General features: G+C 49.5%; 2 protein-coding genes and 1 pseudogene across 2 annotated transcripts in view; 1 reads left to right on the top strand and 2 right to left on the bottom strand.

Annotated features, from left to right (window-relative positions):
• Nucleotides 1-1,119: 1,119 nt before the first annotated feature.
• On the bottom strand, nt 1,120-2,684 carry LOC144162863 (S-adenosylmethionine synthase pseudogene; annotated as a pseudogene).
• A 345-nt stretch (nt 2,685-3,029) lies between these two features.
• On the top strand, nt 3,030-5,558 carry Elob (transcription elongation factor elongin B). Its single transcript, XM_077693576.1, has one exon. It carries the CDS (start codon nt 3,168-3,170, stop codon nt 3,522-3,524), a length of 357 nt encoding a protein of 118 aa, XP_077549702.1. The 5' UTR covers nt 3,030-3,167; the 3' UTR covers nt 3,525-5,558.
• A 3,832-nt stretch (nt 5,559-9,390) lies between these two features.
• Nucleotides 9,391-14,535, bottom strand: part of Yip2 (yippee interacting protein 2) — a 35,849-nt gene continuing 30,704 nt past the window's right edge. The window contains exon 10 of the mRNA XM_077693575.1: nt 9,391-9,787. Coding sequence (XP_077549701.1) covers nt 9,706-9,787 — 82 coding nt within the window. The 3' untranslated portion in view covers nt 9,391-9,705. The remainder of the gene's footprint in view (nt 9,788-14,535) is intronic.

Here is a 14,535-nt window from a genome sequence, read left to right as displayed (position 1 = left end):
CCATACCTTATCCACATACACAGACCCATCCGTGGAATCACTGTCAGAATGGGCCCCAGATAAGGTACTGGCGGCCACGACTGTCAAGACTTCCAGCATAGCTGCAACTGATTGGGAGCTATCGCTGGCCAAATGAGGTCGATCGTGATACTGTGGGAGTTCCTTCAGGTCTTCCTGCATGCGATAGCTCCATGGCATTGGGCTGTTCAGTAGAGGGCTTTGGCACGCAATGTCAAAATTGGATGCTTGCTTCACAGCAAGTTATGTCTAAAAACACTAGCATTTCTCCTGCCTCTGCCCACTGACACTGCTCCCCCTTCCCAGTCCGCGTGAACTACCCGTGGCTTGTAATATCTGGTTGGTGACCATCCCCACTATGTCACTACTGGGCTATCACTGTTGACACATCAGTGATGATAACCCACGGCTGAGGAACTAGTAAAGAGACCCACCCATATCTGCTGCAATCAATTTATAAGTCAAGCCAAACTTTCAGTGTTTACCTAATCCAATAAGCTTTAAACATTCCTTCGTCTGACTATTGCATGTTCGACAATTCCAGAAAAGTCTCCCCGCTTGTTTAACCCTTCACTGCGCCTACAAAGATGTATCCAAAACCACCCTACCCCTGTGGTTTGCTCATGCGTCAATGTAAAGTAATCACCGGTGGTTTCAACATCCTCTACAGCAGTACTACATTCACACTGCTAATAAAACTAGCCCCTTGAGCAGCTTACTGAGGCCATCTTCGCTCACTGATTGCATAAACACCAGCCTTTTCTACTTTCACTTCCCACCCCTTTTGCACCACACTTTCTGGAAGGGTTTCTTTCACACAAAACTGTCCAACTTGATAAAGACCTACTTGTGTGCGAAACAGAAATCAAAACAAGCAACACTGGTTCCCCCAAAAGTGCCAAGTGCTGGTCACACCAGTAGTCTGCTGTTCATTCCTTCCGTCACCAAACGCTCCCGTCACTTGCCAAAAGACACTTGTCTGGGTTCAGCGAGTCCTATTCGTGCAGTTCTACAGACAGGAGAAAAGAGTTCTTACGAAGCCATGACAGTGCACTGCACTTGTTCATCGCCATCGAAATGAACTGGCATACACACACTCGGTACGCTTGTATAACATAATTTATTCACGCTCGTTACATCAGGATGCCCACAAATCGGGTGAGACAATAATAAATCACAGTAATGCCACAATTGCGAGCTATCAATGCCGCTCGCACAAAAAAATGGGGGCAAGGAACATCGGGAATGAGATTATTATGAGGAATATCAACATAACAAAGTGAATAAATGCAGAAGCAGACTGAAGGGGGCAGGCTCGTGCCAGCTAGAGGTCAAGCTGCTTGGGAACCTCCCAAGGGAATTCTTTGCGGCCAAAGTGTCCGTACGCGCTAGTGCTCTGGTAGATGGGGTTCTTCAGCTGGAGCTCTCTGATGATGACGCCCGGCCGGAGGTCGAAGTTCTTGTTCACTATGTCCAGCAGCTCCTTCTGCGAGTACTTGGACGTCCCGTACGGCAGCACCGTGATGGAGAGCGGCTCGGCGATGCCGATGGCGTACGACACCTGCACCAGGCAGCGCTTGCAGATGCCCCCCTTGACGAGCGACTTGGCCACCCAGCGCGCGGCGTAGGCCGCCGACCGGTCCACCTTGGTGGGGTCCTTGCCGGAGAAGGCGCCCCCGCCGTGGGCGCCCCAGCCGCCGTACGTGTCGACGATGATCTTGCGGCCCGTCAGGCCGGCGTCGCCCATGGGTCCCGCCTGGACGAACTTGCCGCACGGGTTGATGTGGTACACCGTGTGCCGGTCCAGGTAGCGGGCCGGAATGACGCACTTGATTACCTGCTCCATGACGGCTTTGCGGAGCTCGTCGAGCGAGATGTCCTCCGAGTGCTGCGTGGACACCACCACCGTGTGCACGCGGATGGGGACGGCGCGGCCGTGGTCGAAGTAGTACTCGCACGTCACCTGCGTCTTGGAGTCCGGGCCCGCCCACGGGAAGGTGCCGTCGCGCCGGAGGCTGGCCAGCCGCTTGTTGAGGCTGTGCGCCAGCACGACGGTCAGCGGCATGCACTCGTCCGTCTCGTCCGTGGCGTAGCCGAACATGAGGCCCTGGTCGCCGGCGCCGAGGTCCTCCTCGCTGCGCTGCTGGTGCACGCCGGCAGCGATCTCGGGGCTCTGCTGCTCGATGGCCACGAGCACGTTGCACGTGCGGTAGTCGAAACCCTTTGTGCTGCAGTCGTAGCCGATCTTCTTCACCGTGTCCCTGACCACGCGCTGGTAGTCCACCACCGCGTCGGACGTGATCTCTCCGAACACCATGATCATGCCCGTCTTTGTGGCCGTCTCGCATGCGACTTTGGCGTTGGGGTCCTGCTTCAAATGAGCGTCCAGGATTGCGTCACTGACCTGGTCGCACATTTTGTCGGCATGGCCCTCGCCGACAGACTCCGAAGTGAACAGGAACGTCTCCAGGGAGTCGTCCTCCAGCTCTTCGTTGTCGTGAACGTCGTGCGGCATTTGGCCATTCGTAAGGACGTGGTCCCCAACGACGTTGCTCATCGCTGCGCTCGAATTTTTCACAAGCGTGGCAAACGTGCACGAGCGCGAAGACTGCAAGTGCTGCAAGCCACAGGAGCGGGAGACGACGATTCTATGGGAGATGACAGCGAACCTGGCAGCTGGCGTCGGTGCAAGCGTGCACGCGTTGACACACAAAAAAAATTACGAAATGTTTTGTATAAAATATTTGTGAATAAATTATGACACATTACTTAAAATTTTTAGTTTCAGTTATTTTTTTTACAAGTCTTAGTCAAGTGTTTCAAAACATTTGCTGACCAACAGCGTGTATTATGCATACAACCTTTCGGAATATAAATAGTAAAAAAGGTTTTGTTAACGTAACTTGTATGCATATTTCAGAAAGTTTTGTTGTTACGATGCAAGTAAAATTTAACTAAATGTAGTGGCCTCAAGCTGTAAAGGGAGGCTGTGAAGCGGTAACACTGCGCTTCTAAAAAAAGAAAAAAGAAGCGCTTCCCTCCAGCGGGCAGTGCGTGCGACGAAGAGGCTAGCTCGCCTTCGAAGAAAAGAACGCTGCTTTTCCCTACAATCGAACCCAAGCCTCGGCCGCACGGCGAGTTCTGCAGCGATGGATGTGTTTCTGATGGTGCGACGGAAAAAAACCACCATTTTCCTCGACGCCAAAGAAACCACTTCGGTGCGCGAACTGAAAAAGATGATTGCCGGAATAACCAAGGTCGCACCGGAGAATCAGGTGCTCTACAAAGACGACCAGTGCATGGATGACAACAAGGTGCTGACCGAGTACGGGCTGAACAGCAGCACGGCCAAGGCCCAAGCCCCGGCGACCGTGGGGCTGGCGTTCCGAGACCCCGACACGGGCAAGTTCGAACCGCTCGAAGTGACGCCGCTGTCGAGCCCGCCGGAGCTGCCGGACGTAATGAAACCGCCCGAGTCGCAGGCCCACGAACAAACGGTGGCTTGAGAAACCAGCTTGCGGTGCCCCACGAAGACTTACTACTCCCCATCCACCACACTCCAAGCACCTGCGGCCTCTCCTCCGAGCTCTCCTCTCTTACGCCTTTTTTTCTTTTGTTTTGTCCTTATCACAACGATGGCTGATGTTTTTTCTTCTACCTTCCCGCCTGCCATACTGCACCACCGCCAAGTGCTAGTGCCTACACCTTTGGAGACTCAATTGGATTCAGCCTCATTCGCCGTCGTCGTTTCCCGTCCTCAAATGTCCCCCACCCGTTCCCCCGCTCTCCTGGTTCGTCACCAGTGACTTATTCACTCGCAGCTGCGACTTGGTGCGTCGCCTTCGTTTCCTTGGATTTTGTGTGCTGAACTGCTTTCAATTCGGAAAAGAAAAGAGCAAGATGTGGTCACCGAACTGCTCCGACGGGTGACGCGGTGCGGAGAAGTGCGTTCCACAAAGCAGTGTCTTCAAGGGACGTTTGTTTGGTAGTCTGTCCCAACCTCCGTGTGTCACGTGCTCTCTGTCACAGGCAGCCAGCCGCGCGATTCGGGGGTGACGTTGCGGTTTCATCCTCGTCGTGGCCCAGGAAGAAAAAAAAAAAGTATAATCCGATAATCGGCTCTTCATTAACCCTCTCCCCCTCTTGCGTGTGTTGTGTAACCCCCCCCCCTCCCCCAAACTAATCTTTTATTTTCAACGTATGGTTTTTTTTTTGTTTTTTTTATCCCGCGCTTTCAAAGTTCACCATTCCCGCAGGACTGCTGTCAGAGTAACTTGCCGAAAATTTGTTACCCATCTGTCTCACCCGGGAAAAAAGGTTTTTCTTTTATTTCATCACTTGTTCTGTTTCATGCTGAGGCTGAAATAAACAACACTGCATCTTGCCGAGATCTTTAAGATGGGCCGAACATGTCACAAGAATATTGGCATTGCTTGCAATTTTATTTTTTTAATAGGCCATGCGAAAGCATATCGCGAGCTTGGGTAACTGTGGTGGCATGAGTTGGTGAAAGTGCATGAAGATTTCCAGTGTTGTAAAAAAAAAACGATCTCCCGACCTGCAGGGGTTGGTGTGGGGGGGGCTAAATATAAACCTTTTCTTGGCAAGACCCTGGAGGCCGAGTAATTCTGGTTTCAAATGAGTGGTGCATGGCCCTGCCTTGTGTAAAGGCCAGGTGTGCTTGGCGGCTACGGTTTGCAATAAGCACGACTTGTTTGGGGGCTTAGCATGTACAGTGCATTTTGTTTGCCTGTGTCAGCGGGTTATTGCCATTTTTTTAAAAAGAGATTCACTGAATTTGCTCGCAACTGACCTGCTGCGATACCCTGCGGTATGTTTGGAGAGCGACCAGGCCGCATTTTCAGCTGATTAAAAAAAAAAAAAAACCTCGCCCTTTGACCCAAATGCACATCACTACGATACGGCCCCACAGAACCAACTTCTGACACTGCTGTCACTCCTTAGGACATATTTCCTCCTTTTTGGATTGCAAGAAAATAGTGTAGCCTTCCACACGAGTCTGCCAGTACGTACGGTGCACTTATTTCGAACTAATAACGATGCTTTCGAGTACCGAGTGCTGTCCCTGCAGTAATTGTGATAGCTCCACTGAAGGCTTTTTTCCGCTGGCTCAAATGGAGACCACTGCGAGGGGTTCTGCTCCTCGACACTTGCCGATAAATGCCTGACCAGCACTGCAGCACCTCTTCTTTCTGTAACGCAATGTGCAACGAGGAGCTTCTGTCGCTTTCTTTAGCCAAGAAGAACGAGCGTGTAAACGAGGTGGAGAGAATGCCGGTTGGGCTTTCTTTATTAAGCCAGAGAAACCTATTGCTTGCCAGTGTGAGTAGTGACGAGAGGTTGTGTTCTTTTGCTAAGCTGGAGGATACGTGCACATATTTAATAGGAGAACCCAAAGGAATGTTTGCGTATACACTGTATCGAATGAAAGAAAATTTGTACTTAAACAATTGAGAGAGTTTCGCGGTGTGCTGTAACTCATTCGGCGAATTAAAGCAGTTGTTTTACGATTGTGCAAATTCTTGCAAAGATGAGTAAATGCACTGCGAACTGGGAAGCTTCGCGGCACGTGCAAACCGTGTGCCATCGCACGGCCCCATCGTAAGAAAACAAATGTGCTGCCAGTCACTGGGGATCTTCGATTTACTGTCCCTGACTAACTGCAAACTCCTTCGATTCGATTTTCCCATGTATCCCTATGGCTTCGGGGAATCCTTGGACTACCCGCGGACTATCAGCGGCGAGTCCGAGACTAAATCGAAGAGCCCCACTGTTGATGGGAGCACGTGGTCTACTCGCAGTTGAACGCGCCTCTGATCATGCCTGTACACAGTTTTACCATTCAGGTGATTGAAAAAAAAAAAACAAGTGCGCTGTTGAACCTGTCATCCACTCTGGGTCCTGGATGCTACGCCATAGGCTTTGCTGGCTTATTCTGGACCGAATCCAAAGAAAGGGGCAAGTATTTTGCATTGCTAGAAAAATTGTCCTGACAACTGCTTTTACAACGGCAACTTATTAGGGGCCAAACTCGGAGAGTTACCTTCAGAAACATCTGGAATTGCATCAATTTTTGTTGCAAGACATTCTTCGTGCCTGGGAAGCTGCCACTCTCGTAGACTAAGGCCCCTTGCAGGACGGAAGGTTTTAACTTTACCTCAAAAACAAAGCCTCCGTTGATAACACTCAGTGTGGCAATTTGGGAAGCATTGCTTGAAGACCTGCTCTTTTTTTGCTTGTTTTCGCCTATGTTCTGCACTTGAATGGGCCGTGCAGACAAAATGTAAGTGTGGTTGATTTGAAAGAATGCCTCGTTGGAATAACTCTGACATCACTTTTACTTTTAACGCAAACTACGCTCAAATAGGCTATATAATCAGAAAAAAATTACTCCCAACATCCCCTCACAGGAACCCGTGTAGATGCGACGCATAGGGGGTTCCGTTGTCGTTTCTGTTAGGTTGATTCTCCCATCGCGTGAAACGTGCCGTGAACCCCCTGCCGCGGCTATGACGCGACGTGGTGCGGCTATGACGCAACACAATCCACTTTAATCTAATCCAATCCAAGCCAATCGAATCCAATCCAATGACCCTCGTGAGAGAGAGCTCGCTATCGGAGAGGAGAGGGGGTGAGCGGCGGAGAGCGCAGCTCGCGCGGCGAGGATAATGGGGGAGGGGTGTGGACAGACAACGACAACGCCTTATGGAGGGACAAGGCGAGTGAATGAGATGCAGCCGCATCTAAAAAAAGAAAATGGCTATGCGACCCACTAGCTCGTTTTCCTGCGCTAGAACCTTGTTATGGGCAGCCGTGCGATTGGCCTAGGCCATCAAAAGCAAACTCCAGCTTATAGGCTTGCAGAAACAGCTATTTGCACTTAAATTTATGCATACTCATTTTATAGCAGTGGGGTAAACAAAGAAAGTTACGAATAGAAGTACCAGTGCGTACTGCTGTTGGTACTGCACAGCAGTCTGACGCTTTGGGGTTGTCTTATGTGACACAGGCTGATTGGCATAAGCGACATTGGCTTACGTGACACTGTTTGTCGAGCATACCCCATGTTTCACAAAGCGATTACTACCTACCGTAACAAAAACAAGCCAGATGCAAGTGTGGACAGCGCTCCTGAGCAGTAGGGTGCTGCCATATAGGAGGACTTACGGTAAAAAGGCATTCCACAGTACACTGCAGACTAAACAGTCCACTAATGTTCGCTTGAACACCTGCTCTGGATATGTCAATGCAGGCGTCACGAAACACAGTTTAGTGGGAGAACCAAAATTTTGGCTTAAATTGTTTAATTTCTCAGTGAATAAACCATCGTTTGGTGCCGGACAAGTGTTGGGGCACTACAAAACACCAAACCTTTCGAATAAAACAAACTTGTATTTTGTTTGCATGACCCCTTTAACGTAACCAGCTGTCAAGTGGCCTCAATAGCTCAACTCTGCTCAAGACCACAGTGCCAAGGTCATGTACTAGATGACCAACTTTTGTGGGCAGGTGTCAATGTTGATGCTTGGGTGAGTTGGTGTTTTATATTCTTGAATTCACAGTGCAAACAACAAATGAGGACAACAGGAAGAGTGTGTCTCACTCTACCTGTCGTCCCTGTTTGCGCTGTGAATTCAAGAAGGGTTGGCTGCCTCACAAAATGCAAAAACTGCCTGTAGTCGGCGGCGTCGTGACGAACGGTACCACAATGGCCACTAAACTCAATTGGATTTTAACTGGTGTAAGAACTATGCCTAAGCATGTACACGGCAGGTTGCAGAAGGATGCTCTCAGGAACGGACGTCAGAAAAGCTCCAGTGCGTCTAGTCGGCCATGCTAATGAAAAAAATTTTGCTAACAAGCAAGCACTTTACTACATAAAGTGCAAGCACAGCAGAAATCCACACTAAAGACACCGATTTTACCATTTCAGTTGATCACTCCACCAGGCATGCCCAATACAAGCAGTATAAGTATGACCAATTGCTAAAGATAGCCCATTTTCCCCGTTGCAAATTTTCAAGCGCATAAGCATCAAATACAATTCTGGGCTGCGAGGGACAACGCACTGGAGGGCTCTAGATTAATTTCGACCACCTGTGGATCCTTAACGTGCACTGAAATCTCAACACGTGGGTGTTTTCATTTTTCGTTGCCATCTGAAAAACACAACAGCAATATGTGTGCTGGCAATGGAGCAATGGCCTATGTGCACTTGTACAGGTCCCGTAGTAGCATGGGCTTTGCACAGCACATGTAACAACTTAGCTGTGTGGCCATACTGATGAACACAGCTCAGTTATTGTGTGAAGAAAAATTTGACATCCACCTCAGTGCAGCCATATGGCTACAAAGGAAAGCTGTACAGCTTCCTCAGAAACTTGGCAGCTGAAGAAAACTTCGTCCTGGTCCAGGATAGCCCTGTAACTTCACAGAAACTTACTCCACCTTGGAGATTTCCCTCAAATCTGGTCGATCAGCTCAGTATTGTACGCACACCTGCACACAAGCGACATGGCTGGCCACGATTGTCAAGTAATTTCCTTCCACTCGATTCCAGCATAACTAAGCCTTACGCAAGCACTTGGTCTCCCTTATTTACAATTCCAAGCAGCTCATGAACAGCCAATAACAGCTCTCACAATAGGAATTAATTCTACAGGTAAAAAAATACAGGTCTGCTCTGGAGCCATTTTGGGCAGTCCTGTAGGACACATTGGAGAGACCAGGGAAGGTATTCTCGTGTATTGTCCGTTTTGTGTCCGTTTCAAAAGTGTCCGTTCTGAGCAAGCCCTGACTGGCTAAAAGCGAACACCCGGATGCGATGCCACGCAAGCACGGCAGAGCTATGAGCGGCAGCTTCTCGGAGCAGATGATTTTTCTTCCCCTTTTTGTTGGTTTGCTGGCGGAACAATAAACACATAAAAGATACTAGTTTAAAATATATTTAAAATGTGTTTACGAGAAAAGTTTCGCAAAAGTCATCCCAAAGCCCACCTACAACTGGAAGTATATCACAATAAAACGGATGCAAAACGGACGTTTTCAAAATGGACAAACACGGCAATACCCCCCACCCCCCCCCCCCCCCCCCCCCCCCCCATGCCCACCCCCTCCTCCTGATCTTCACCTTGCCAGAAACAAGCTATGACGCAAACTTTATTTCCTTGGCCTCCCATTGCGGTGACTGGCGTTTGGATTTCTTGAGGTAGAAGTCCCATCGCATTGCCCTTCCAGCATTAATACAGCCTGGAAACCACGTCCAACAGGACTTTCACTCTTGGCTTGCCACTTTGCAAGACCACAGGCCACCGCCAAGCTTTGTGCGCAGTAAGTCAAAGGCACAGATGATTATTTTGGAGCAAGCGTGTTTATGTGACAACAACAACAAAGTGCATGTCTGCCTAACCTGCAAAACACACACACCACAGTAAAAAAGCCTAGAAAATACTGTTTCTGTACTGTAGAAAAATACATCCACTCCTCTTTTGTAAACTGTAAAAAAAGCCTAGAAAAAAGCTTGCGAGAGCTCAAATTTTCAAATGCCAAGCTGTCGACTAATTTGATGCGGGGTGGCATACTGTGTGACAAGCACTTGTGAGCTGGTGTTTGCACTGGCATCTTTGCTCAGGCCTCTTCTGATCATGCTGAACCTTTTCCTCAGCATCACATGCTCTCGATCATCACGGCGATGCCCTGGCCGCCGCCGATGCAGGCCGAGCCAATGGCGTACTTTCCCTTGCGGTTCCTGCAAGTGAAGGAAGCAGAGAAAGCGTGGAAGCAATCGTCAGAAACACGAACAAACGCAAAAATATCCCGTAAAATTCAATTTTTATTTTTGTCCGTGACAAAATTTTCTGTCACTGCTTGTAAGCTGCTTTCCGTTGACAGACTATACAAAACACTAATCAACGATGCATAAAACTGGTCAGAACAAAGTAGTGCCTCGGTTGAAAGCTGAAAGATTTTTTTTTTAAACCCCAATATTAAGCTAGGTTTGTTCTAAAAAAAATTGCACTGAACCTTTCAGCTTGGTGTCTAAATAATCAATCTGCAGATGGATTGTTACCTTTGCACATTGACAAGAATTCTTACAAAGTAGTAAATAAATTTTTCAGAGAGTAGCTGGTATAGTCTCAAACAAAGTAGGCTATACCACACAATGCATGAGCTACGTCTAATTGGTTTCATTGATCGATTGATTGATTGTAGGGTTTAACGCGCTGACATAACTCAGGCGATGAAGCGAGCCGTAGTGGAGGGCTCCGGATTAATTTTGACCACCTGGGGATCTTTAACGTGCGCCGAAATCTCGCATACACGGGCGTTTTTGCTGTTCGCCTCCATCTGAAAAGCGGCCGCCGCGGCCGGGAACATTGGCAAGCATTATTACAAAGTAGCAAACACATTTTTCAAAGAGTAGCTGGTACAATCTCAAACAAAGTAGGCTTTACCACACAATGCATTTTTTTTTTTGGCGATAGTATGCCCTTTGGCATAAAGGCTTAGAGGTACAAGTTGGTACCCATTTCCCGGAGGAAATCCAGAAGACAGCGGTGGTGGGGCCCCCACAGCCATCGTTGCAGATCAGGAGGTCTCCCAGGATGCAGGCCTGTGCCGCGAAGGTGTCTGGATCTCGCTGCACTCAGGGAAGGGCACGTCCATAGCAGGTGGTTGGTGTCGGCGTCTTCAGCAGGAACCGTACAGAAGGGGCAGGTGTTGGTAAACGGGGCATGGTATCGTGGTGGCCACGCCCGGGTTACCGCAGGAGACAGGGACACCCCAACTCGACGTCTACGCAGCAGGACCTCCTCCCAGCGAGCGAGCCCACTGGGAAGGTCTGTTCCACACGGTGGGATGAGAGCGCGTGTGGCGCGACGCAGATCTTCCTTTAGTTGGACAAATTGTTCATGTGGGTCCATTGCCAGCAAGGGCAGCGGTCGTGGAACCGAGGAGAGGTGACAGGAAGTATCCGCCGCAATATGCGCGGTGATAGTATTACGCCGGATCCACGACAGTCGGAGAGGGCAGGGGTACGTGTCCAGCAGTTTATGAATCTCTCTTGAAACGGACGAGTTGGAGGCTACACGGCGCAAATCCCGTATGGCCGCCGTTGAGTCCGTGTACATTTGTACAGTAAAACTTCCAGGGGCTTGAAGTGCTGGTAGTAGCGCTTGCAGTCCGTCCCGGATGGCTGTAAGCTCCGCCAGCATAGAAGGCCAGGTGCGAAGTGATTCATAAGTGCAGTTTTGGTTCGCTTCTGAATGAGAGGGACATTGGATCTCCGTAGTTAAAACGCCGTCTTGGGCCCCAGCGTCTACAAATGCCTCTACAACCTGGGGCTGGTTCGCAGCCGCTCGTAATGGTGCGCCCGAGGCCTGCGCGTCTGCGTTCCCGGTCGACCGACTGTGGAATCTAGTTAGCGGCCTGTTGTCGGTCACTTGATGGTATTGCCAGGGCGGCCTAGTTACAGGGTGGGCTGGAAAGGCAGGTAGAGGACGGCCCATGTAAATTGCCAACGCCGCTGCCTCCGCAACAAAATTAAGTTTGTGCTGGCGGGGAGCGGCGCTGATGTACAAGCTCATCCAGGGTGTTCAGTTGAGCTTCTGCCTGAAGAGATGGTATGGGCGTTATTTGAGGGAGGAAGGTGATTGTCCGCATTGCAGCTCTATTAATTCATTCAAGTCGGGCCCACTCCACTTGGGTCATATGCTGGAATTGAGCCTGATAGATAAGTCGAGGCTGAAGTATTGACCGCACTAAGAGTCGGGCTATTTTGAAGCAGGAGCCCCCAGCCTTTTGTGACATGCGTCGGATAAGGTGTAGCATTTGACCTGCTTGTTGGCGGGCAGATCGAAGCCACGAGGCAGCTGACCCTGACGACGAAATTTCCAATCCCAGCACGCGAAGAGAGGTAGCAGTGCGCACAGGCTGGCCGGATAGTTGTAGCGCGATCGGGGATATCTCCAATCTACGACGGCCCCAAGCATTGGCCACGGACAGAAGGGCTGTCTTCTCGACTGAAAGCGAGAGACCAGCGTATTCACACCACTTCTGTGTGTCGGTTAAAGCTTGTTGCAGGCTCGCGGCTTGCCGAGACAGGTCAGGGTGGAGTCCATACTGTAATATCGTTCGCGTACACCAGGAGGTGTAGGTCTGATATAAAGCCAAGATGCCAGGCAAGCGGCAGCATAACTACGTTACAGAGGAAGGCTAAAATCACCGATCCCTGAGGCACTCCACGGACGGGCATAAAATGGCCATAACTAGCTCCACCAATCCGTACTGAAAATGATCTTTTAGACAAGAAGGTCCGGATAAAAGATCGGACCTTTTCCGGCACAAGTAAGCTTTGGAGAACTTCCAGGATAGCACTGTGGCTGACGTTGTCATATGCCTTGTGAATGTCCATTGCAAGCAACGTCCGCACTTTGTGAGATCGGCCGCCCAGTAGCACCATTGATGATAAATGCTCAAGTCCATCCTCTGTCCCCAGACGGGGTCTGAACCCAATCTGTGCCAGGTGGTACCACCGGTAAGTGTCCATCCACCACTGAAGTCGCGTAGCCAGCATTTGCTCCAACAGTTTCCACAAGGTGCACATTAATGCGATTGGATGCAAATTGGGGAGATGCTCGGGTGGTTTGCCTGGCTTCAGTATAGTGACGATATCTGCCCGGAGCCATGACTCTGGTATTTGGCCCGACAGCCACACCTCATTGATGGAATCGAGGAGACGGCTCAGGGCCGGATCGTCGAGGTTCTTATAAACCTCGTACGTAACGCCGTCTGGGCCGGGAGATGACCGAATTTTCGCCTGGTCTATCGCAGCCAGGAACTCTGCCATGGTGAAAGCCGATTGCATTCCACGGACCGCGGCATCAGAAGGAGAGGCTCCGACATGGCGCGGTAGAGGAAACGGGCACGGGTTGCTAGCCGGGAGGATGTCAAATGCAGGGTACAAGGCGCAACATGGCTACTTTTGGAAAAATTCTGTGTAGCATTGTAACTCAAATTAATCAGACATGGCCCATGCATTGTGTGGTATTGCTAGGCAGAATTTTTCCAAAAGTAGCCATGTTGCAAATGGGGAAGTGTTGGCAATCTTCTCAGCAACCACATACTGGTCATCCACATCGCAGACTGACCAAGAAACACACAAGAGGCACCATGACAACACTGCATGGTTCAAAGCCTGCTTTCATATCTTCATAGAAAGAATATGCTTATCCCTTTGATGCCAAATGTTGCTGAGGAGCAAGAACTCAAACAATATTTTACTCTCGCAATTTGTGGTTTGACAGAGAAAGGTTCCCAGACCTTCAAAAATTAAAAAAGAGAGGGCAGCATCTACTTCCGCATGCTAAAAAAAAAAGTCTTGTTTATGCGTGTAACTTGCATCGAGCCTGGCGGCTGAACGGGCTAGCGACAGGGAAGCGAAATTGTGCAATTTTGTTGTCATTACAAATGATAGCAATACAAACTTTACTTTTTCGTCTTAACTTGCCCCATAAAAGAAGCTAATCAAGATAGCTTTCTTGTTCAACTGCAATATGGAGCGGCTAGCACCCAGTGTTTTTTTTTCTGACTCCATATTTGTTACGTCGGAGGTCCTTTTAGATCATAAAAACGTTGTCATAATCTTAAGAAAAAAATTAAACATATGTTTCACATACAAAAATGGTTGCGGGTGATACACATTTCGGGCGAGAGTTTCATGATACAATATATGCAACACAAAAATGCTTGTCATTAGGTACAACAAACCAAGCATTTTTTCCTTTACATTTCTTTTTTTTTACGGTATAAATCCACGGACTATAAAGCGATGCCAGCTTTCTAACAATTGACGGGAGAGCAAGGCACTATTGTGGCCTACTATCATGATGCCAATGAATATCCTTCGCCGAGAAACAACATTTCAGTGAAAGATTGAACACCCAAGCACGCAGTTACAAGGGGAGAGATAAATAGGAGGGCACTTACAAGGTGCTGCCAAAAAGTTTGGCAAGATTTGAACACAGCGTGTGCAAATGCCTGTAAAGAAGGCGTATCCCACAACACTTAGATGCGACTGCATCTCATACACTCGCCTTGTCCATGCAGCGTCGGCGTCGTCGTCGTCCGCCCCTCCCCCATTCTCCTCGCCGCGCGAGCTGCGCTCTCCGCCGCTCACCCCCTCTCCTCTCCGATAGCGAACACTCTCTCGCGAGGGGCATTGGATTGGATTCAATTGGATTGGCCTGGCTTGGATTGGATTAAAGTGGACTGTGTTGGATTGTGTTGCGTCATAGCCGTGGCAGGGGGTTCACGGCATGTTTCACGCGATGGGAGAATCAACCTAACGGAAACAACAACGGAACCACGTATGCGTCGCATCTACACAGGGGTTCCCGTGAGGGGAGGTGGGAGAAATTTTTTTCTTTGAACAGGTAGACAACCCTTGTTTCAATCTGGATGCCTCGTTTGTTTGGGGCGCCTCGAATGTGCTTCGCA

Source organism: Haemaphysalis longicornis, unplaced genomic scaffold (genome assembly GCF_048455015.1).
Source record: "Haemaphysalis longicornis isolate Haplotype H1 unplaced genomic scaffold, Haemaphysalis longicornis Haplotype H1 scaffold_12, whole genome shotgun sequence".
Taxonomy (NCBI): Eukaryota; Metazoa; Arthropoda; class Arachnida; order Ixodida; family Ixodidae; genus Haemaphysalis; species Haemaphysalis longicornis.
Note: the sequence above shows the minus strand (reverse complement) of the source record. Positions and strands in the feature narration are given on the sequence as shown.

Excerpts from the sequence above, each read along its gene's own strand:
- Elob (XM_077693576.1), top strand. The coding sequence starts at position 3,168 with ATGGATGTGTTTCTGATGGTGCGACGGAAAAAAACCACCATTTTCCTC.